Here is a 24,888-nt window from a genome sequence, read left to right as displayed (position 1 = left end):
CCATTAGCCCAAACTGAGTCTTTGATTAGATCTCAGCCATCCTGGCTGAGTAGGTGTTTTAGAAAGATTTCCCACATGGTTGATTTCTGGATGAGGAAACAGAAAAGGGGGAAAACCTTGGTTCCGATGAAGTAATTAGTTATTAATACAGAGACAAACAATCATTTCTCAGAATTTGAAACCATCCTAGTTATGTGACCCAGAGCAAATCCTCTGATCTCTGTTTAAGCTGTTTATCCTATGTAAAATGGGAAAGGGGGAGGGGGTGTAGAAAAGGATTCTAATCAGTCTTTTTCCAATTCTACATTGATGACCCAGTAAAATGGTCAGAAATCCTGGATCCAGGGGCAGCTAGGTGGCACAGTGGATAAAGCACCGGCCCTGGAGTCAGGAAGACCCGAGTTCAAATCCAGCCTCAGACACTTGACACTTACTAGCTATGTGACCCTGGGCAAGTCACTTAACCCTCATTGCCCACAAAAAAAAAAAAAAAAAAGGCTTCAAATAATATACTTGTATCCGAAGGCCCCAGAAGGATGCAGGGTTTTTCTGTGACAACCCCCCAAAGAAAAAGAAACAATTAACAGTTGTGGTGGTTTAAAGACGTATGTTCACACAAAGGCTTCTTTCTTTTTTTCTTTTTTTTTAATTTTTATTGAAAACAGCAACCAAGTTCTAGCCAGCTCCCTATCAGGGAGCAGAGGGGCAGGGGCCATGGCAGTAGGACGGCTCTACCTCTTTACTGGGACAGGTATTTAAAACCTTTTTCCCCTTCAATTTTTTTCTTTAAAAAAAAAAATGTTTAAACAATCCACAAAACAAATCATTTGCAATGGGAAAATACATCCCTTGGAAGTCAGAGGTACTCTTCCCACTAGCACCCACAGTGGGGGAGCTGGGTGTTAATGGGTAGGAACTCACCTGCCCCACACTCCAGCCCCAACCTCCTCTTTGAACAGAGGCTTTGGGGGCTCAGTGATGTCCCCATCTGCCCCCATCACTACCAATAGCCAGCCAGACATTGCAAAAGAGCAATGCCTTGCAACTGGGTATGCTAATGCCCCCCCCCCCCCCCCCGTGGGAGGAGTGGAAGGCATCTAATCCATGCAGGAAAAAAATAGCCAAACCCTCAAAGCAAGAGAAAAACAAAACTTAAGATAAATTAAAAAAAAAATTAAAACTCAAAACAACCAGGCAAGTGAATAAAGTGTATGGCCAGACTTCACTCCCTAAGTGTAGGCAGCTGTTAGCAGGGTACCCACACATATTACCAAGAGTCAAGATGGTTTGCACATTTACTCTTTTTTCTTGAGGGAAGGAGAAAAGGAAGGAAGAATCTGGAGACAAAAACAAGGGCCTCTGTTCCCTTCCCAGGACCACCAGTAACATCCAACCCTGGCTGACCAGCTCAGATGGCAAAGCTCCCACAGCCACTCCCCAATGAGCCACTTAAAAACCCCTCCGAATTATACAATCCTTGAGATAAGATGAGTCCCCGCCCTCGAACAGCTTCTTGACTAAATGCTCAAGACAACTTTACAGCATCCATACTATACCTCCCCCCATCTCCACCTCCAGTGGTTCAAAGATAGCTAGACAGTCCTCAGAGACAATCACTGGTCCTACAGTTTATTTCCACCCCCACACCACCCTTGAAAACTGCAACAATTCTGGCTGGACATATAGCCCCTCTTGCTCTTACCCCCAAGGGAAGTTCTCAGCAGGGGAGATCGGGAAAGGTTTCATGTTTAGGGCTGTCCTTGAACTAACCCTTGAAGGAAGCTAGGATTTGTAGGAGGTGGAGGGAAAGAGCCAGAGAGTCTTTTAGGCAGGAGGTGCAGCCTGTGCAAAGGCCCAGGAAAGGGGACGGCACTGACCCATTCACAGTAATCAGGCCTGACCCCCCCAGAGCCCAACTCCCCCCAGGAGGGAGAACTACATCTGTCATCAGATTAAAACAAGGAAGTCATCTGAAAAGTTCATTATATATAGATATAAAAAATATACAACCTATGTTCTGTCTACCTTATACAATTTACTGTTTACATAGGCTCATAACACTCTTGAGTTGTCAGATGGAAAAAAAAAATTTTTTTTTTTAAAAAAAAAAAAGGACCTGATCTGATCCCCAAGGCTGGTATGGAAGAGGAGGTTTGGGAGTCGATTCTGGAGCAGCTTAGCAAGTCACTGGGCCATGGGGCGGCTAGGTGGCACAGTGGATAGAGCACCGGCCCTGGAGTCAGGAGTACCTGAGTTCAAATCCGGCCTCAGACACTTAACACTTACCAGCTGTGTGACCCTGGGCAAGTCACTTAACCCCAATTGCCTCACTTAAAAACAAAACAAAACAAAAAAGCAAGTCACTGGGCCACGAGGGGGAACTTGTAGGGCCTTTTACAAAGAAAACTACCAGAGCACCAGGCCAGTCACTGGTCATGGTTGGGCTTCTTCCCATAGCCTCACTACAAGACATCAAAGGCCACTCAGCCAATGCCATCCCATTCACCACCCATCCCTTGGAACTCAAAGCTCTCCCTCCAAGGAGAGGGAGTCCAGAGTCTAAAAAGAAAAATGGGATTTAGGGAATGGAAAATGGAGGGCACTGGTACGGGGATGGAGCCGGTGAGAGGTATCAGGAGGAGGACAGACTTCTGCAAGGCAGAGAGAAAGAAACAGATCTGGGGGAAGTACTGAATGAATGAACAAAAAACGGCAGAGCTGGTAGTCCCAGAAACTCACTGTACTCAAAAAACACTGGGCAGCTCTGCTTCCTAGGTCAGTTTTCTTGGCACTTGGGACAAACGGCACATCACAAGGCCTGAAGAACCTACCCTCCTCCCTCCTTCGGAACCACCCTCACCCCAACTCTTCAAGCCTCAGTTCCTGTCTAAGCAAAGGACTGTCGGTCTCTCAGTCCGTAGGAGTCTTGGTGACAACAGTGTCACTGGCAGAGAAATTCCACATGTCTAATACCGCGTGGGCTTCTGTGGAAGCAGCGGCCAAACACTGTCCTTGGCCTTGGATGTCCATGGTGCTGGCTAGGGAGCTCTTTTAGCTCAAAGATACACAGGATGGCACGAGAATACACTAACGCCGTGCTCCAGGCTGGAGGTGGACAGGGCTGGGGGCTACGTGATCTGTGCAAACCACCGAGAACGCCGTTCCTCATTTCTGTTTTCTAGGGACAGGGGAAGAGGGTGCTCCACAGGGCAGTAATGTCCTTCCCCTATGAGTCCTCGCCCAGGATCTCCTTCACAAAAGCAGCGATGTCTGTCTCTTTGGTTTTGTGCAAAGTAAAGAAAGGATGCTCCTGTGGGAGAGGAAAGAGAAGCCGGGCTGAGTTATTCCATCATGAACAGCACAGGATGAGGTGCTGGGGCTGTTCTCCCTTCCTAACAACCTCCTTATCCCTCCAAATCCTACCAGCTTTCCTGAAGCTTCCTCAGTAGCTCCCACCTTCCCGATGGCTCGTTGTACTAACTGTCTGTAACACACATTCCAGGAAGCACATCGCTCGACCAAGAAACAGTGGGCAAAAAAGAACTGGTCTTGGAGTCGGGAAGACCTGGGTTCAGTTCCCGCTTCTGAAACACACCAGCTTGTGAGGCCCTGGGCAAGTTTCTTCATTTTCCAGAGCTCCCAAACCATAAGTTTTCAGAGAAGGTAATAAGTGACAGAAGGAGGTTTTCCTCCCTATCTCACCGAAAGCACAGAGCTAGGCCCTATCCTATGTATCCTATGTATTATCCCAGTAAGAGCATGGACAAGAAGTCAACAGCACAACAAGATTGAAAAAATATGGGTGTGCATTTGTGTGTGCAAAGGTCCCGATGATCTGACTAAGAGTGTAAGGTCCGGAGGCAGCTAGGTGGCACAGTGGATAGAGCACCGGCCCTGGATTCGGGAGGACCTGAGTTCAAATCCGACCTCAGACACTTGACACTTACTAGCTGTGTGACCCTGGGCAAGTCACTTAACCCCAATTGCCTCACCAAAAAAAAAAAAGGGGGTGTAAGGTCCGTGAGAGCAGGCACATTTTCCTGTCTCCCACAGTCGGTAGGATACCCCAGAGACAGATGCTGATTAAATTAAATAGACCAATTCCCTTTTCTATTCCCACCCCCCTGACAGCTCTGCAAGCCAATGGAGCAGGAGTTGCCCCCTGACAAATGTCTGGGTAGCTGCTACTCTTTCCCTTCTTCTGATTGCAGTTAGGCAGGTCCTTCAGTCTGTCTCAGGCTTTGGAGAAGCCCGTGACCCCTAGCTGAAGCAGCAGCTGATTCCAGTTCTAGAAAGGCCAGGTAGAACGTGTTCTTTCCTGAGGGGTAGAGAGCCCCATCCTGTTGGTCCCCTGTAGTAGACCAGCACGGCTGACTTCACTAGTCACCAGCTAACATTAGCAGATATTAATCTGCCTATCCAGTAGACTCAGAGACTTATTTGGTCTCAGAAAACAGACTGTCTTTTCTGAAGTGCTTTTGGGTTTCAAGAACCCTTTCCTCACAATAACCCTGTAAGAAAACACAGCTTAGGGGGCAGCTAGATGGCACAGTGGATAAAACACTGACCCTGGATTCAGGAGGACCTGAGTTCAAATCAAGCTTCAGACACTTGACACACTTACCAGCTGTGTGACCCTGGGCAAGACACTTAACCCTCATTGCCCCACCAAAAAAAAAAAAAAGAAGGAAACATAGCTTGAATATGATTCTCCCCACCTTACAATAAAGGAAACTGAGGCTCAGAGATGTCACATGACTTGTCCAGAGGTCATACATGTAGTTATATGGTGGAGCTAAGTAATACCTGAACTCAAGTGTTCTGCCTCTAAGACCAGCACTCTTTCCCATCCCTGGGAGGATAACCTGAGCTTAGGCTGATCTAGATCTGAGCAATTACCTTAGACTTGACCCAGGCCAGAATTTTATCCCTTTGAGTTAAGCAAAACTTAAATGGGGCAAGTCTTCCTTAGAAGGCAAGAATCAGTTCCCTCAGTGAATTCTCCCTGCTATGGCACCATCAATTCAAGGCCCCACAACCCACAAACCAATCTTTGCCAGGAAGAAAAAGGCTGAGATCCACCATTTTCTAAGCTGAAGCCACCATAGGGTACAGTTCCAAGTGACATCACCCTAGCTCTGGGCCACCACTGACCACAGGAACACCAGCCTGATGGGCAGCCATCTCTGGGGCTCAGCTATCCCAAAAGCAGACCACGTCAGAGGGATTTTTATCCTCTGGCCAAAGCCAGAACTGAATCCGGCCCTGGTACCGGCTCATGCCTGGTGGCCAACCAACTCCTCTTGAGGTCCCAGCTGTGGTATGGGAATTTTCCCTTCAGGCTTATATGAGCTCCACATGGACTTGAGGAAAGTCACTGAGTCACCAAGCATGCCTCCTTCTGTCCCAGGCCACTTCCCCCCAGAGCTAATTAAAGCTCAGGGCTTTCCAGCCCCGTGCTTGCTGACTTCCCACTGCTGGGTAAGTCAATGGCCAAATTTTCCCAAAAGCATTTCTGAGGCACATCTCAGAAAGAGGTGTACCCACCACCCCATCCTCCATATCTACACCAAAGGAGATGTTGCTAATCTCAACTTTATCGAAAGAAACTGGGGGAAGCTAGGTGGCACACTGGCCCTGGATTCAGGAGAACCTGAGTTCAAATCCGGCCTCAGACACAACACTTACTAGCTGTATGACCCTGGACAAGTCACTTAACCCTCATTGCCCTGCAAAAAAAAAAAATCTACTCACCTGCCCATGTTCTACCCCACCCTCCAGCTAAATAATTCATTTAGGGGTAGCTAGGTGGTGCAGTGGATAGAGCACCAGCCTTGGATTCAGGAGGACCTGAGTTCAAATCCGGCCTCAGACACTTGTCACTTACTGGCTGTGTGACCCTGGGCAAGTCACTTAACCCCAATTGCCTCACCAAAAAAATAGATAGATAGATAGATAGACAGACAGACAGATAAATAGATAATTCATTTAACATGGCTAGTTAACTCATTCTGAATTGGCTGGTATTCAGACATCTCCCCAGTTGGGTCTTTGGCCTGCCTCCAAGGGCAGTCACTGCCTCTGACATTCTGGGGGATGCCACATGGTACGTTCTTTACACTTCCAAGGTATTACTTTTACATCAGGAAGCTGATTCTCAGGTACTCACCATTAGCTGCAGGTAACTCATTCGCTCTGCAGGATTCTTCCTCAAGCTACAATGGAAAAGCAGGACAGACATGAACCCTCTGAACAGGGGGTGGTGAGCAGTAGACCATACATTCTTTCCCCAGCTTGACACTGTCCTGCCCTAATTACACAGAGAGCCCAGAGTGACTTTGCCAGCCAGGGCAGCTTGCTAATAGGCAGAGCAGATGCTAGAGCATCCAAGTTGGAACCATTAGCAGGGACCAGCCCTGACTCCAGGGGGAAGCCTAGAATTCACCCAAATCAGACATGTGCCATGGGATATCCCCTGTAGTGGACCAACAAGGCTGACCTCACTATTCATCGGCTAACATTTGAAGACACTGGGTCTTCACCCAACCTAGCCTAAAACCAGGCTTCCACACCACTTCCCCACCACCATCTTGTACACCATGTGTACCCCACAACATTCCCCTTCCCCGCTTCCCTTTATGTCTTGTAGAATGTAAACTCCTTGAGGGCAGGGACAATCTTGCTTATTTGTATTCGTATCCCCTATCCCTTAGCTCAGTGTCTGGCATATAGGACTGCTATATTACTAAATGTTCCATCTATACATCAGTCTTCAAACACATGAAACACTGTCATGAAGAAGGAAGAACAGGTTTGTTTTATGGCTCCGGAGACTGAAGATAAACAAATTATCAGATAGGAAGATTTCCATAGGAGCAGAAGGGACAGCCCTCATTTTAGAGATAAGGAATCTCAGGGGCAGCTAGGTGGTGCAGTGGATAGAGAGCACTGGCCCTGGATTCAGGAGGACCTGAGTTCAAATCTGACCTCAGATACTTGATACTTACTAGCTGTGTGACCCTGGGCAAGTCACTTAACCCCAAATGCCTCAAAAAAAAAAAAAAAGATAAGGAATCTCAGATCCAGAAATAGCAAGTGACTTGACTTGCCCAAGATCAAACAGATGGTAAGTGGCTAAGGCAGGATTTGAAACCGGGTGTTCCTGACTCTGAGTTGAATGCCCTTTTCACGATGTCAGCGGTTCCCATTTCATGGTATGAAAATCCCTTGGAGGTTCATGCTAAAAAAAATTTTAAGAGCATCTTACTCACTAAATCACTTCAGACTATATGAGTAGTTATTAAATTACCCTTTTCTGAAGGGGTTTTACAGAACGAAATAATGTTGAGAACCACTGCACTATGTCATGGTGCTTCAGTACAAAGATGAATATCCTAAAGGTAGAAGTAGACTAGGCTGCCTTGAGTAGTCCATCAATGGCAGGGTTTAAGCACAGGCTGCCTGATCACCTATTCCTGTACCGAGTCAGAGGCTGGACCAGCTAGGTGACCTCTAAAGCCCTTTCCAAGGGTTTTTTCCCTGAGCCTCCAAGGAAAGTGGTTAGAAAGGAGGCTCCTTGCCCACTCTCTCCTCCACGACCGCCACCACCCTAAGACAAGTGTATGGCCTAGATAAAGCACTGGACACATGGCTAAAAAGCTCTGGAAATTTAGCTAGTCCCACTGGGAAAGGGGAAAGACCTCTCTTTCTCCAAGAGAGTGATTTTACCTGAAACTGCAGCTTTCAAAAAGCCACTACCACCATCACCACCACAAGGAGAAGACACTCACCATTGGGCTGTGAAGTCCACAAACTCAGGGGAGAAGCGGTCAGCAGGGAGCTGGGGAGAAGGCTCTTCAACCACCTGTTTCAGCTGCTGGAAGGGGGTCCCCCACGACTCATACGGAAACCGGAGGATAGCCATCTCAATCTGTAGCCCGGGGAGAAGGCCTTTTAATCACTGCCCCCTCGCCCTTCCACAACCCCACACAGGCTGTACCTCACCCAATCCTGTACCCACGAGAGGGGAAAAAGTCAAAATACTGGTATCACTCTACTGGGCAGTCAGACCAAAGGTTTGGCCCCCACGATCCAGGCAGCTGAAGCAGAGGAGAAGGATGGGTGTCCTACCCATTCAGTCTGATGAGCTAAGCTGCTCAACATTCTTTCTAGAGCATGGGGTAACTCATCCCAAGAAGGGAGAGTCACCAGACATGGAGGCTCACGTACACAAATCCCACACAGACAGGTCCCTGGCCACTGCGATACCTTGTCTCGTGTCACAAAGCTACGGGATGGGTTCCTACATGGTCACGAGGGTCTAGAAACAATGAGCTCAACCAGGGATGGAAATCAGAGGACAGAAATAGACTCATATGGGGACCTACTTCTTGGTCATTAAGTCACTGAGGTCAGGGCAGCTAGGTGGTGCAGTGGATAGAGCACTGGCCCTGGAGTCAGGAGGACCTGAGTTCAAATCCGGCCTCAGACAATTAACACATACTAGCTGTGTGACCCTGGGCAAGTCACTTAACCCTAATTGCCTCACCAAAAAAAAAACAAAAACAAAAAAGTCACTGAGGTCTAGCAAGGAGCATCCAGTCAAGGCAGATTTCGTCTAGGAGCTAGGGTTTTAAAGTTGCTTAGTCCTCTTCTACCAGGTTTGAAACTCCATCAGGTAGGACCCATAGGAAGGGTAAGTCATCTTAATATGTTCTGTCAAAATCCTCACCAAAAAAAGGGAGTGAAGGAAGCTTCTAACTTCAGTAATAAGAGATTATTCAGTAACTAATAAGGGATTCAGTTAATAAGCATTAAGGGAGTTCTCCTAGTCCTGATATAATCCTGTGATCTATGATCACATGATCCGAGAAGCATCCCAACTTTCCTCATACTCATTATAAGTCATACAGAGACACATGAAATAGAGATGATTTTCAAACCGCCTCTTGAATTATTTTTTAAACTTGAGAAGCAACAGTATCTTCATTAAGTGAAGGTTATCTGTGTCAAGGGGCAATTGTTCATTAGCTTAAGCCTTTGACTGAAACCACCATTAATGTGGAAATATCAAATTGTCCTTGAATCATGCTAGAAGAGACAGGAGAATGAAAGCCAGAGAATTTTAAAAATTCAACTGCAGCTGTTACTGAAAGGCGCAAGCGACTGATGGGCTCAAGAGACTGTAGTTCAAACAAATGATTAGAACTGGAAATAAAAGGGTAAACATGCTCTTAATTAGTGAATTTGCCAATTCCTCACTGACATCAGCCCAAACTCCATGTTTAAACAAGACTCATAGAATGTGTTTATAATTTATGCAGATCTAGAATTGTAGGTGTAAACATGTCATTATGTTATGTATGTACACACACATATATACTATACTATACACACACAGATATGTGGAGGCCTCTCTTTCAAAAATAAAACCTAAGTAATTCAGACACACCACTGTGGAAATGGGGGTCGTTCCACATGCTAAGGTGAAATTTATCTCTGCAGAGGCCAAACCAAAAAAAGGTTTGCTCAAAAATCAATAGCGTAAACAAGCAAAATGTCAAAAGTACTCAAAAGCACATAGTAGGTATTCAATAAACACTTGCTGATTGATCAAAGACCAAAAGAAGGAACTGAATAACATTTCTGCAGTCACAAAAATCTTACTCATCAAAACACACACACACACACACACACACACTACTTCTGCACCTAGAACTTCCATCAGAAGATCAAGGGGGTAAGTCTATCTCTTAAGGTCCTCTTCTTATACTCAATCCTAGATTCTAGGATTTATTTAAAGGAATGAGACTCAGTAGTTTCCCCCTTTAGAGTACTCCAAATAAGCATGGATGGTTATGGTTCTTCGCCTCCCTCTCTCCCTCCCTCAGGCAGGGGGGTCATGAGCATCTGGTTGGGGGGGAGAGGCCAAGAGGTCAGACTAGGACATATGTGGCACAGGCTAGCACATGCATTTGAGAAAACCTAGAAACAGCCACAGGAGGGCAGCATTAAGTAGTGGCTCTCCCGGCTCCACAATGGGAACCAGCTGGGTTTCCTACAAGGCAATCTGGTTGGCCTGGTTCTTCTGGGACCAGTGTTAAGGCACTTCCTGTACTGGGGGAGGGAGGAGTGAAAGGTGCCCATGAGCTCACTGTTTTGGACTGAAAGTGGAGTCATGAGGGTGGAGAAATTCTGGAGAACTCAGCCGGAAGGCATGAAAACTTTGGGGGAGATGGTGATACTGGCAAACAATGCCAGGGCAGAGTCTGGGGAAAATCCACTGGACAAATAAAATATCTGCATGAAAGGCCCTTGGGAGAAGTACAAATTCATTCCCTCTTTCTAAGACCCACAAAGTAGGGGAAAGGGGAAGTGAATCAATGCCAAAAGTCTGAGAATCTCCCTAAATGCCATATTAATTAATGCATGCCCAGAATTTCCCTTGAACAACAGTGCACCACCTAAATTCTATTTTTAAACACAGAGAAACGCCCAAGTTATCCTAACCTGGCAAAAAGTTCTCCCCAAAAACACTGGTGTGAGAGAATTCAGGGACTAGCAACCAGAGGCATCCCTACAGTTCAAAATTGGGGTAATTGGGGGCAGCTAGGTGGCACAGTGGATAGAGCACCGGCCCTGGACTTGGGAGTACCTGAGTTCAAATCCGGCCTCAGACACTTAACACTTACTAGCTGTGTGACCCTGGGCAAGTCACTTAACCCCAATTGCCTCACTAAAAAACAAAAACAAAATTGGGGTAATTTACCCCCAGGCATCTGTCATAAGAGGAAGGAGGAGGTGGAAAGCTGAGATTTCAATTTCAAAGGGACCTCCGGGATCATGTAATCCAACCCTCTCTGTTTTATGAGGAAACAGCCAAAAGTAGTGGTTCGCCCAAGGTCACGGAGGGCAACAAGCTGCAGGCTCAGCATTTGAAAGCATGTCTTCTGATTGCAAATCCAATTACATTCATTTCCACTACAAGGTGCCATATCCTATGTTGATGACACAGGACAGTGACTCAGAAGGAGTGGAGAGTGGGAGGAAGAAACAGTTCCACCAACTGATACTAAAAAAAAAAAAATCTGAGGCCCATATATACAATCACTCCATAAAACCTTCCACCCAGAAAAACCCCCTTCAGTGCTTGCACAAGCACCCACCCACCTGAGCGCAGCTGCCTACTGCCCTGATGAGATTTCACTTAAGGCTAACCTCAGGGTTCATTTTACCCTGATCTCACTTGGATAAAATCACAGGCTCATAGATTTAGAGCTGGAAGGGACTTGAACGGTCATCTAGTTAACCCCTGCCCCTCCCATTTCACAGAGGAGGAAAACTGAGGCCCAGAGAAGCTAATCCTCCCACCTATGAAGTGACTTGATTAATTTCACACAAGGCTGGCAGAGGAGTCAGGCTTCAAAACCCAGGTCCTCTGACTACAAATTCGGTGCTCCCACTGTACCACGCTGCTTCCTCTTCCCCTTCCCTGGCTCCCAGGTATATCTCACACCATCTTCAGCCCCATTCCCACGCCTCCCTGACCCCAGTACACAGAACACCCCTAATCACTTCTGATTTCTCCATGTGCACAATGGAGTTTTTTTACTTGACTTCTGGAGGGATGGGGGATTGAGGGGGGAGAATTCCCAAAGCCTTCCTCCTCCCCCTCCCTCCCCAGCCCCGGGTGACCCACAGGAGGCAGCTTGGGCCAGGGGCATCTTACAGCCTTTACCATAGTGATTCCCAGACTCCAGACGTCTGACTTGACATTATAGCCTTTTTGGTTCAGCTCCGGGTTGATTCTCTCAGGCTGTAAGAGTGAGGAGGGAGTGAGAAATTAAAAGCAGCTCATTGTTCTTATGACTCCCAAGGAGGATTCCTACCCCAGAGTCCAACCAAAGATAACAAACGCACAGAATACACCCAGCAGGCTAGTGACAGAAGGTCCATACAGGCCATGCTGGCCTCTTTGGAGAGGTAGGCGGGGGCCGCTAGGTGGCACAGTGGATAGAGCACCGGCCCTGGTGTCAGGAGGACCTGAGTTCAAATCTGGCCTCACTTACTAGCTGTGTGACCATGGGCAAGTCACTTAACCCCAACTGCCTCACCAAAAAAAAAAAATCAATGTGAATTTTTAGGGGGCAGCTGGGTGGTGCAGTGGATAAAGCATTGGTCCTGGATTCAGGAGGACCTGAGTTCAAATCTGACCTCAGACACTTGACACTTACTAGCTGTGTGACCCTGGGCAAGTCACTTAACCCTCATTGCCCTGCCCAAAAAAAAAAAAAAAAAAGAGAGGTAGGGGGCACCTGAGGGGAGAGAGAGGAAGAGGGGGAGCTGGGGGCCACTCAGTAGCAGTGGCCAAAAGTCCTCCCCCAAAACACTGGTAGGAGAGAATCCAGGGGACTTCAATAACAATGCCTAGCATCTGTATAGCCCTTTATGGACCACCTCAGTGATACTCAAGGTGCCCCTGGGAGGTAGGTATTATTATTCTCCCCATTTTAAAAAACTTCAAGAAGGTTCATTCCATTTACTCAAATGATCAAATCTGAGACCTGACAAGAACCTCAGAGAAATCACGGAGTCTGAGGCCCTCGTTTTACAGAGAAAACTACAGTCCCAATGTGGGGGAAATGGCTTGTTAAATGTCATAGTGAGCAGAAGAAAGGGGACCAGAACCCAATTCCCCTGCATTGTGCAGTCTAGTTCCCTTTGCATCATACCACGCAGCCTCCTTTGCACCCCTTCCCCTTTTCCCCCAACTATGGTCTAAGGTTTCCATAGCTTGTCAGAAACAGCTGTCCTAGTGGGCAGTATTTATTTAAAAAAAAAAAAGTTTGTTTATATCCAGGAGATAGGAAAAGTGTCACCACTTGGTGCCAATAAAAATGTCACTCTCACAGTGAAGAATCATGCAGTCTGTACTGTACGTGTTAAGAACTTTCCTTCAGCTCTGCCCAGGAAGGGAATCAGCAGCATGGATGACACCAGAGAGTGAATAATCCAAAAATTTTTCTTACTTGGTTTTTGTGATAAACATTTTCCTCGCACGCCACCTCCCACCCCAAATCTCCTTCCTAATTAGGTTTTGGTTTGGCTAGCATACAGTCCCTGAGAAGACACAAGCTTAGGAGGGGTGAGGGAAGCAAGAAGTCCATTTGGTGGAAGGGGGGGAAGCTGATCTAGGGTTAAAAATTAGCTGTGGGCAATCCTCCCAGCAAAGAACCCACACACAGCCATTCCCAATTTAGCATCTCATCTTCAGGGCTTTTCCGGAAGCTGTGCAGTTTAGCCCAAGGCCCCAGGACCCAAGACTGTCAAAATTAGAGTAAAAAAAAAAAACACACATAAGAGAATACCAACAACCCACAGCATGGGGCTTTTATTGGTTTGGTAACTTTCACTATCTCCATTTAGCAAGTATGAAAATGATTTGTAAGCTCAGAGCCTTATGTCTGGTCCCAAGTTGCCCAAAGTTACAATTTTTATTAGCAGAAGCTTCTCCTGGGAGGCCACTATATTGTTCTGTGAGACGACAGGTGAATAAACTAGGCCCTCCCTCTGATCTAGATTGTGCCTCTACTTACAGCCATATAGGGTTTGCAACCAGCATCCATGGTCTTGGCAACTGAGTCCACCAAGTAGCCGCTAATCCCGAAGTCACACATCTTTACGTGGCCTTCCTTGTTGATAAGAACATTGGATGGCTTGACATCTAAGAGGATCCAGGGAAGGAGATAGAAACATGATCAAAAAATTTTTTTAAATTTATAAGATGAAGTACAAGGGGAAAAAAAATGAAGTACAAGGGTAGGAAATAAGGCTTGAAGAAAAGGCTAGAGAAAAGAAAGGGGCTTCCAGAATAGTATTTGTCCTGGATCACATGGTTAGTGACAGTCAGAGCTAAAACCCAGATGTCCTGCCTCCCAGAGAGATTGCTGCAATGACACATAGCTAGACCGCGCTTGATGGCTAGTCTGGGCACCACACTTTAAAAGGATCTAGACAAACATGAGTGTGTACACAGGACTGTTCAGAATCACATCCTATAAAGGATAGTTAATGGAAATGAAGCTGTTTATCATGGAAAAGATAACATTTAGTAAGCAATGTGAATGGGACAGCTAGGTGGCTCAGTGGATAGAGCACCGGCCCTGGAGTCAGGAGTACCTGAGTTCAAATCCGGCCTCAGACACTTAACACTTACTAGCTGTGTGACCCTGGGCAAGTCACTTAACCCCAACTGCCTCACTAAATAAATTAATTAATGAATGAATGAATGATTAAATAAATAAATAAATAAATAAATAAATAAATAAAACAAAAATAAAACAAACAACAAAAAAACCCCAAGATTTCTAAGTCTACATTGCTCCATTTAACAAGAATGATAGTAAATATTTTAAAAAAATAATAATAATATAAGGGGCAGCTTCCTAAAAACTGGGATGGCCTAAAAAATTGGATAATACAGTATTAAAGTGATGGAGGAGAATGTAAAGATTATCTCTAGTCCAGGGCATCTTAACCTGCAATCTGTGAACACGTTTGCTTTTTAAAATGTCTAGCTACATTTCAACACAATCGGCTTCCTTTGTAATCCTATGTGTTTTATTTTATTTAAAAACAATATGTGGGGCGGCTAGGTGGTGCAGTGGATAAAGCACCAGCCCTGGAGTCAGGAGTACCTGAGTTCAAATCCGGCCTCAGACACTTAACACTTACTAGCTGTGTGACCCTGGGCAAGTCACTTAACCCCAATTGCCTTACTAAAAAAAAAAAAAATATGGAAAAAAGATTACTCTGAGAAAAGGTCACCAGTAACCAAAAAAGGCCTATTACACAAAAAATAGATTAGGACCCTATGATCTAGCCCAACTCTTTTTAAGATGAAGAAAAAGACCAAGAGAGATTAAGTGCCCTGCCTAAAGTCATAGGTAGCAAGTAGCAGGGCTGCAATGTGAAACACAGAACCTCTGAATCCAAGTCCAGGACTCTCTCCATAGCTCCAATTGCCAATATTTTTGAGAAAACAGGCCTTTATAGGAGAAACTTCCTGTAAAATGTTTTGATATCACTTCAATGTCCAAGGTATATTTTAGCAAAATGTAGTTTCCCTGATTATCTCTTAATTAGGTTTATTTTTGCTTTTGTTTTGTCTAAGAACATGATTGCTACCCCTGCCCTTTTTTTTAACTTCAGCCAAAGCATAATAGATTCTTCTCTATCTCCTTATTTTAACTCTGTGTGTGTGTCCTTCTGCTTCAAGTGTCTCTTTTGGAACATACTGTTATATATAACTATGTGTTATACATATAAACATATATGTTTTATATGTGTACGTGTGTGTATATATAACATAACATATTGTTAGCTTTTGTTTTCTAAATCCATTCTTCTATCTGCTTCAGTTTTATGGGTAAGCTCATTCCATTCACATTCACAATTATGACTACAAACTGGATTTCCCTCCATCCTTTTTTTTTTCTGTTTATTTTTCTCTCTCTCTCTTTTTATCCCATCCCTCCTCAAAAGTCTATTTTGTGGGGCAGCTAGGTGGCACAGTGGATAAAGCACTGGCCTTGGATTCAGGAGGACTTGAGTTCAAATCCAGCCTCAGACACTTGACACTTACTAGCTGTGTGACCCTGGGCAAGTCACTTAATCCCCACTGCCCTGCAAAAAAAAAAAAAAAAGTCTATTTTGCTTCTGACCACTGCTTCCCTTAATCTGGCCTCCATTTTATCATCCCTAACACCCTTTCTCTTATTCCCTTCCCCTACTATTTCCCTGTTGGGTAAGACAGATTTTTATATACACACACAAACACATATTCTTCCTGCTTTGAACCAATTCCAATGAGCTTGAAAGTCTCCAATATCATTAAATGTCCATTCCCCCCTGCCCCCCAAAAGATTATACTCAGTTTTGCTTGATAGTTGATTCTTGGTTGTAATCCTAACTCCTTTGCCTTCTGGAATATGATATTCCAACCTCTCTGCTCTTTAATGTGGAAGCCATTAATTCTTGTGTGATCCTGACTGTGGCTTCATGGTATTTGAATTGTTTCTTTCTGGCTGCTAACAGTATTTTCTTCCTGACCTGGGAACTCTGGAATTTGGCTATAATATTCCTGGAAGTTTTCATTTTGTTAACTCTTTCATCAGGTGATCAGTGGATTCTCTGGATCTAAGATACTGGGGCAGTTTTCATTGATAATTTCTTGAAATATCATGTCTATCAAGAAGGATGCTCTCAGAAAAACCTGGAAAGACTCACATGAATTGAAACAAAGTGAAATGAGCAGAGCCAGGAGAACATCGTATATATAGTAATTGCAATATTGTATGATGATCAAGCGTGAATGACTTAGCTATTCTCAGCAATACAATGATTCAAGATAGTTTCAAGGACTTTTAATGAAAAACACTATCCATATCCAAAGAAAGAACTGATGGAATCTGAATGCAGATTGAAGCATCCTTTTTCTTTATTTTTCTTGTGTTTTTTTGTATATGTTTTCTTTCACAACATGACTAACATGGAAATAAGTATTTCTTAACTGTACATGCATAACCTATATTAAATTGCTTGCCTTCTCAATGGGGGGGAAGAGGAAGAAAGGAGAGAGAATTTGGAACTCGATTTTTAAAAAATGAATGTTAAAAAAATGTGTGTACATGTAATTGAGGGGAAAATAAAATATTAATTTTTTTTAAAAGAAATATGTCTAGCCACTTTTTTTGATCATGGCTTTGTTAGTCCAATAATTCTAAAGTTATCTCTCCTAAATCTATTTCCCAGGTCAGTTGTTTTTCTGATGAGATATTTTACATTTTCTTCTATTTATTCCATTCTTTTGACTTCATTTTTTTGTTTCTTAATGTCTCATGGAATCATTAACTTCCACTTGCCCAATTCTAATTTTTAAGGAGTTCTTTTCTTCAGTGAATTTTTGTGCCTCTTTTACCATTTGGCCAGTTCTGTTTTTAAGGTGTCATTTTCTTCAGTATTTTGGGAGCCCCTTTTAACCAATCTATTAATTCTCTTTTCATCATTTCCTGGCATCACTCTCATTTCTTTTCCCAATTTTTCCTATACCACTTATCTCTAACTCTTTGAGGAATTCTTGTTGGGCTTGTGTCCAATTAGCATTTTTCTTTGAGGCTTTGGTTGTAGGTGTTTTCACAATGTTGTCTTCTTCTGAGTGTGTCTTGGTCTTTCCTGCCACCAAAGTAGTGTTTTATGTCAAGTTCTTTTTCTATTGTTTATTCATTTTTCCAGTCTATTTCTTGACTGTTAAAGTGGGGCTCTGCTCACCTGGAGGTGGGAAGGCATTGTCCCAAGCTTCAGGCTTTTTCATGCTGCTGTTTTCACAACTAATTCTGGGGGTCTGGTTGTTGTTGTTGTTGTTTATGCATTCTCAAAGAGGACCATGACATTGGGGTGATGTCATGACTTGCAGTGAGAGAGGGCTGTGCAAGAGGGGCCTGGTTATGCCCAGGAAGGACCCGTTTCCTTGCAGCTGCAAGTACTAGTGCTCCTTTCTGCCTTGGCACTACAACCAGGGCCCCTTCTCCCTTGTGATCAACTGATCACAAATGTTCCTCTCTACCCTGGAATTGCAACCAAGAACTGAATATGAGCAACAGAGTTGCCGAATCAGCACCAGATGCATCCAGTGTCAGCAAAAGGTCACCTATAATCTTTTTCTGACTTTGTCTGACTCTTATCTGACTCCCTTTTACTGTCTCTGGGCTGAGAACTCTACAGTCACAGGTCTCCAAAGCCCCCTGCTGGTGGTGCATACACTCCAGGCTGACCCCACACCTCCCTACCTTGGTGTCACAGACCTCTACTACTGACCTCCTAAGTTATCTCAGGTTGCAAAAATGCCTCACCCTAACCTTCTGCTTCTCCAAAATTTGATTTGAGGCATTATTTTAAAGTTGTTTGGAGGGGGATGTTTGGAGAATTTGGCTGGGCTGCTGCCTTTAATCCATTATCTTGGCAGCTTAATCCACCCTCCAAATAGATTTCTAAAACACTTTAAGATTTACAAAGCTGGGGCAGCTAGGTGGTGCAGTGGATAAAGCACCGGCCCTGGATTCAGGAATACCTGAGTTCAAATTCAACCTCAGATACTTGACACTTACTAGCTGTGTGACCCTGGGCAAGTCACTTAACCCCTACTGCCTTGCAAAAAAAATTTTTTTTAAAGATTTACAAAGCACTTTTTCCAAAACAACTTTATAAAATGGGTAATGCAAGTATAATTCTCCATTTTTATGGATGAGGAAACAGAATCTCAGAGAAGTCCCATGATTTAAGTGTTTAGCCAGTGTCAGAGATAGGATTTGAATCCAGGTTTCCTGGCCCAACATTCATTACACAGCCACCCTTCCTCCACTGATTAACAAAAGAATAGGGCCACATTCTAAGTGGGCTTTGTCTTCTGCTACTCCTGGGTCCGGGAAACAAAGGGGGCTCAATAAAAGACTGGCTTCCTGCCTAGAAGGGTCTCTACCTCCTACATCCTCCTAACTCCTTAGACTCTAAGGATTCCTAGGAATCTGCACAAGGAAGGGAAACACATACCTCTCTGAATTATCCATAGTTAGTTCATTTAATACTGTAGAATGATGAAGAGTGAATGAATGAATGAATGAATGAGTGAATGAACGAACAAACACAAGGGCAGTGCTTACCTCTGTGAATCACAGACAGTTTACTATGTAAGTGCTCCAGGGCTCGAACAATCTTAGAATGCCAAGGGAAAGAAAAGAGGAAGGAAGAAAGAGTTAAGAGTTATTCAGGCATAAAAAAGGCTTACTGGTTACTTAAGGAGGAGGAGGGGAAACCCCACATTTCACATTTAAAGGGGAAAGAAATAAAGGGTCTCTGCTCTACACATGGCAGCTCAGCAGTCAAGTTCAAACAATGAGGCGCTGGGCAATTTTGAACCAAAAATAATGGGATCCTAGAGTTAAGTAAGCTGGAAAATTACAGTAAAGGGGGTCAGGAACTCATTTGCTTCAAAGACTTTTCAAAGTTGCAAAGCACCCCAACTGGGAATCCCCAAGGTCCTAAGATGCCGGGGCTACCATGTCACTCCTCAGCACATCTCCCAACCCAAAAAGCCTTTAATCCAAGAGCTAAGGAACCTAGTACCCATGAGAACCAACAGATGACTGAGAAATTGACCATTCACATGGCTCAGGAGGCTTGTGCCCAGCAGATCCACTCTTCCCCAGGCTGGGATCCTCACACTCCCTCATCCCCAGGCCATTTCTTGAGAGGATTCTTGTGTTAAGATGACAAGCACCATGTCTTCAGCCCCCACCCTCTCAGCACCCCAAATCCAAACAGTTAAAGAGGGTAGATCAGCTACTTACAGACACTGCTATTTCGCCTAGAATATCCTCTGGTATGGTCATCTCCTTCTCCAGAACCTTCTTATAAAATTTGTCCAGGGAGGTATCCATCAGTTCCATACAAATCCATACATCACCCTGGTGACAGCGGAAAACAAGGGAATCAACAGGAAAACCCTAACCCTCCTTTCCCCACCCTTCAACCCCCATTGTTACCCAATGCTAGGGTACCTACACTAAGCCAAAGGCCTGGCAGAAGTGACAACCACTTCCAAGAGAAAAGGAGAGAGCTGGACTAGGAATCATGAAGACCTGAGTTCAAATCCCAGCTCAGGCACTTTGTAGCTATGATCCTGGGCCTCTCTGTGCCCAAGTTTCCTCATCTGTAAAGTGAGGGGGTTAGATTCCATGACCTCTAAGATCCCTTTCAACTCTAACTCTGTGAGCCCATGATCCAGGGTCTAGTTACCCTGGGATTTTATTCAATAACTATTACAGATAGATCAAGCTATCCACTGGATCTGATCACAGTGGAAGAGGAGACTCCAATTATGTTCGTATATGTATAGATACATACATCTATATTCACACTGACATCACACATACACACATCTTGTTTATACGTAGCTGTATGCACATTGGCTTCATCAGATTGTGAGTTCCTTGAGGGCAGGGACCGTTTTTGCCTTTCCCCGGCACTTAAAGGTTTGCTGACTTGACTGGAGTTTTTGATCCTCTGAAGTCCCATTTGCCCCATCCATCCATCCTAAGCACAGGGGAAAGCTGTGGTCCAGTCACATCTGTCTATGCCCGCCTTATTACCTCTCTGAAAAGGGCCCCATAGAAAGTGACAGTATAGAAGCAGTCGACAGTCCTCATGGAGATATCCAGATCCATGAGGAGCCTCTTCTGTTCCTGAGTGTTGACGGTCGCTCGGATCCTCTGGGGAGAGAAGCGACGACTTGAAATAACCAATTCTTGGAGCCTATTGCACATCCCCTTAATGAGGGAGGGTACAGGAGAAAGCCTGGCTGTGGGCACTGTCAGAGAGCTGTGACTCTGGGTGGGAAGGAATACGAAAAGCAGAGAGCATTTCTTCTGCAAGTCTTCAATAGGAGAGTCTCACCTGGTCTAAGGGAGTCTACAGCTATCTCACCCAAAGGTTAACCAATGAACAGAAGACTTCTTAAGGTCATTTCCAGACCTTTGAGTCTTTTCAAGTCTAGGAACCCATTTTCCTACTATTTTCCCTGATGAAGACCCTTCTTTCAGAATATTCCAACCCTCTGGACAAGAGCAGTAATAACTGGTACCAGGTTAGGCCATGGGTCTTAATGCTCACCCCTCCCCTACTGCCATTTGTCTGATTCTGTGGCCCCTTTATTACCTTAACAGCCATGATGGTTCCACTCTGGGCATGTCGAACTTTCTCCACTACCCCGTAGGCACCCCGTCCCAGCTCTGAAATGGACACTAAATCATCAGCTGCCACCTCAAAGTTCTGGAGGGACAAAAAAGAAGAAGAGTCATAAGGCCCAAGACCCAAACAATGCCCACACCCTAGAAATTCATGTGGGCATTCTCAACTCCCTCTCCCCCCAAACACATACATCAAGGGCTACCATCATGCATGGATGTAACATAGGAGAGGGGGCAGCTAGGTGGTGCAGTGGATAAAGCACTGGCCTTAGATTCAGGAGGACCTGAGTTCAAATCCAGCCTCAGACACTTGACACTAGCTGTGTGACCCTGGGCAAGTCACTTAACCCTCACTGCCCTACAAAAAAAAAAAATACACACACATAACATAGAAGAACTTGGCAGCTTAACCGTCTATGAATGAGGCCAAAGCCTTCGCATGACCTCAAGGAGTCAGCTGGACTACATCTCCTTCACCAGTGCTAAGATACTATCCTTGGGTGGATAGGAAAATCTTCAGATCCCATAAGAAATCAGTAAGATGGAAATCTAGCTTCTTCCTGCCCATGGCATGTGCCATGACAAAAACAGTCAAAGGTTCAGAAATTTTTAAATGACAATGAGTCAGGGGCCCCTATAATAAGGAAATATCATCATTGTTTACTCCAGACTACTGAGGTGTTAACCACCAACCATCCAAATTTAACACATGCCAAGGATGTTTTGGGTATGTGTGAGAGTGTGTGTGTGTGTGTGTGTGTGTGTGTGTGTGTGTGTGTGTTTGTCCCCAGAATTTAGCACAATGTCTAACACAAAGTAGGTGGTTAATAAATACTTATTGAAGGAACAAAAACCCTAATAGATTATAAGCAGGGAGACTGGTTCGAAGAAAAACCACAGAAGAAGAAAGACACAGAGGACTGTTATCACCTGGTACCTTCACACCTGTGACAAACCTGCCAACTATTCTCACACTGTAAATGGAACTGTTAGGGATAGGTAAGAAGAGTGAGGGTGAGGAGCCAGAGCAGGCCCTGCCAGGGGAAGAGGGGTCACCCTCCAGTCCATAGACATCATTCCACTCATTCCAATACCTCCAGGGAAACTCAGGGGGAAGTCAGGGTGTCAGCAGCCACCAGCTAGGGCCTGGGCTTGACTTTTGGGTCAGTGTGAGTGGGGGGAAACTGAAGCAACAATCTATGGAGCCCCTGATATTTCCTCCTCCCAACTTAAAGCACATAGCAGCAAACTGGCAGTCTCAACAAAGAATTTAGTCTAAAGGACCAGGAAGTTAGCGTGTCAAGGGAACTGATAATGGGACAAAACCATCACCACAACAAAAAGTTTTCTTTCTTTTGCTCTTGGGAACAGCTACATTTCCCTAAAAAATCATTCAATGCTAGGCCATTTGGATGGGTTTTTAATCATCAAATGGGAGCTACTGGTCCAAAGGACCTCAGGGCACCAGGAAATCTTACCATCCCAAACACCCAGATATCTCCTTTGTCACAAAACAAATGCCACCTCATACAACTTCCTTCTCACATTCTGGAGATAAACAAAATGCTCAGGGACTAGAAGGAAGGCTCCTCTGGGCCTCTTATAAACTTGATCTACTGGGAACCCCAGGAAACTGGACTCCATGGAGGGCCCCTTTAGAAGGGCATTTCCCACATGATTCGAGTGTTTATAGACAAACACGCACATATGCACTGTTTAAAGTATTTAAAATGCTGGGTCTGGAGCAGCTAGGTGGTGCAGTGGATAGAGCACCGGCCCTGGAGTCAGGAGGACCTGAGCTCAAATCCGGCCTCAGACACTTAACACTTACTAGCTGTGTGACCCTGGTCAAGTCACTTAACCCCAATTGGCTGGCAAAAAAATAAACAAATAAGTAAGTAAATAAATGAATGAATGAATGAATGAGTAAATAAATAAATAAATAGCTGGGTCTAAGGGCTGTTAGAGCAGCAGCCCTGGGGTCAGAAGAACCCAAGTTCAAATCTGGCCTCACATGCTTACTAGCTGTATGACCCTGGGCAAGTCACTTAACTTCAACTGCCTCCCACCCAAAAATAAATAAATGATGGGTGTGCATCTTGGAGGTTTGCAAAAAGACTACTATTCTGTTCTAGTCGAATCCTTTCTAAAGCTGGTTTTATTTACACCCCTTGGTAAGAAAAAAAAAGCCATTTATTTTCACAATGGGATAATACATAGGGACAGGGGATAGACATGATTTCAAGCTCAAGAGAGGAACTTCCTCTACTAATACAAGTTGGCACCTTCTCTGAAACTTACAATCTCAGGGTATAGTCTTGGTCTACCTAAAGTTGAAAGTTGAAACAACTTAGCCAGGGTCACACAACCAGTATATGTCAGTGGCCAACTCACTAACCCACTGTGCAGTGTGGCCCTTCACACACATTCATAGTTTCGTAGATTTAGAGCCAAAGGAGACACTGAAGCTGATTCAGTTTGACTCCTTTTTATAAATAAGGAAACTGAGGTCAAGAGCATGGCTTGCCTAAGGTAGAACCAGGTCTCAAATCCACATCCTTTGACTCCAAACCCAGTGCTTTTCTCCAGTGCACAACTCTTCCCTCTACCAGCCCAGACCTGTGGCTGACAGGTAGAAAGAGGTAGGCCTGGGGTCAGCTAGGTGGCGCAGTGGATTAAGCACCAGCCTTGGATTCAGGAGTACCCGAGTTCAAATCTGGCCTCAGACACTTGACACTAACTAGCTGTGTGACCCTGGGCAAGTCACTTAACCCCCACTGCCCCACCAAAAAAAAAAAAAAAAAAAAAAAAGAGGTAAGCCTTCTGAAAAGAAAGGAGCCAGCAGCTTGATTACCCTCCTGTACTGAGGAGGAAGGATAAAGAACAGAGTTTAAGTGGAATAAGCATATCACCTGTCCCCCTTCCTGAGATTTCTCTCTAAAATTGTTTTTCTAACACACTATTAGAGCCATGATTAGAAATGATTTTACCCTCGGCAAGTGACATTTAACCTGGTATACATGGAACTGCTAGGTGGCCAATTTGACGAGAATGAAGATTATCTTCCATTTTCTCTCTTTCTGTCTGTTTCTCTGTCTCTCCTGTCTATCTCTGTCTCTCCTTCAGTCTGTCTGTCTCCCTGTGTCCCTGTCTCTCTGTCTCTCTCATATAAATAGTTGTTTGCATGTTGTCTCCTCTATTTAAATGTAAGTTTCTTGAGGGGAGGGACCATGTTTTTGCCTTTCTTTCTATCCCCAGCACTTAGCACAATGCCTGGCACTTTGTAAGTACTTAATAACTGCCTTACTGATGTTAATGAAAGGGAATAACATGAAGTTACACTAGAAGAAGGCAGCGAGGTAGTGCAGTGGGTAGAGCGATGGGCCTGGAGTCAGGAAGACTCATCCTCCTGAGTTTAAATCCAGGCTCAGACACTTACTAGCTGTGTGACCTGGGCAAGTCATTTAACCCTGTTTGCCTCAGTTTCTTCACCTGAAAAGTTAGTTAGAGAAGGAAATGGCAAACCATTCTAGTATCTTTGCCAATGAAAACTCCAAGTTGGGTCACTCAGTCAGACACAACTGAAAATGACTGAACAATAACAAACTCTACAAAAGTACATGGGAGCCAGATTGTGGAAGGCTTTAACCATCATGCTAAGAAGTTTGCATTCTAATCCCACATGCAATAAAGAATTATTCGAGATTTCAGAGGAGCAGTGTCCTGGCCAGTTCTGCTTTAGGAATGTCATTTTGGCAAGCATGGAGAGCACCTATTTGGTACAAACACCCAATATGCTAATTATAAATAAATTTTTCCTTCTTTTCATCGGAGAAAACTAGGATATAACAGAAAGTGGACTGGCCTGAGTAGCACAGACGTGCCCAACAAGCTCCAGAGATTACACATACTTTTGGCCAAAGCAATCAGAGCAAGCTTCTGCCCCCAAGTGACAGCTGCAAAAAGCTGCACATGCTCACACATGAACTAAGAAAGATCTAGCACAGGCACTTTACTTCACACAAAGGAAAGGGCTCTTATAAATTCTCTTTCTGTCTCTGTCTCTCTCTGTCTCTCTGTGTGTCTC

The 24,888-nt window shown here is 44.6% G+C and overlaps 1 protein-coding gene across 2 annotated transcripts in view; it reads right to left on the bottom strand.

Moving 5' to 3' along the window:
• Positions 1 to 630: 630 nt before the first annotated feature.
• MAP2K3 (mitogen-activated protein kinase kinase 3) overlaps positions 631 to 24,888 on the bottom strand; it is an 84,076-nt gene continuing 59,818 nt past the window's right edge. For both annotated transcript variants that reach the window (XM_043976592.1, XM_043976593.1), the window contains exons 4-12: positions 20,770 to 20,883; positions 20,205 to 20,324; positions 19,404 to 19,520; positions 18,717 to 18,768; positions 13,596 to 13,723; positions 11,738 to 11,815; positions 7,791 to 7,930; positions 6,170 to 6,215; positions 631 to 3,310 (exon numbers count right to left, since the gene is read on the bottom strand). In XM_043976592.1, coding sequence (XP_043832527.1) covers positions 3,227 to 3,310; positions 6,170 to 6,215; positions 7,791 to 7,930; positions 11,738 to 11,815; positions 13,596 to 13,723; positions 18,717 to 18,768; positions 19,404 to 19,520; positions 20,205 to 20,324; positions 20,770 to 20,883 — 879 coding nt within the window. In that variant the 3' untranslated portion in view covers positions 631 to 3,226. The remainder of the gene's footprint in view (positions 3,311 to 6,169; positions 6,216 to 7,790; positions 7,931 to 11,737; positions 11,816 to 13,595; positions 13,724 to 18,716; positions 18,769 to 19,403; positions 19,521 to 20,204; positions 20,325 to 20,769; positions 20,884 to 24,888) is intronic.

The sequence above is a fragment of the Dromiciops gliroides genome, chromosome 1 (assembly GCF_019393635.1).
Source record: "Dromiciops gliroides isolate mDroGli1 chromosome 1, mDroGli1.pri, whole genome shotgun sequence".
Classification (NCBI taxonomy): domain Eukaryota; kingdom Metazoa; phylum Chordata; class Mammalia; order Microbiotheria; family Microbiotheriidae; genus Dromiciops; species Dromiciops gliroides.
Note: the sequence above shows the minus strand (reverse complement) of the source record. Positions and strands in the feature narration are given on the sequence as shown.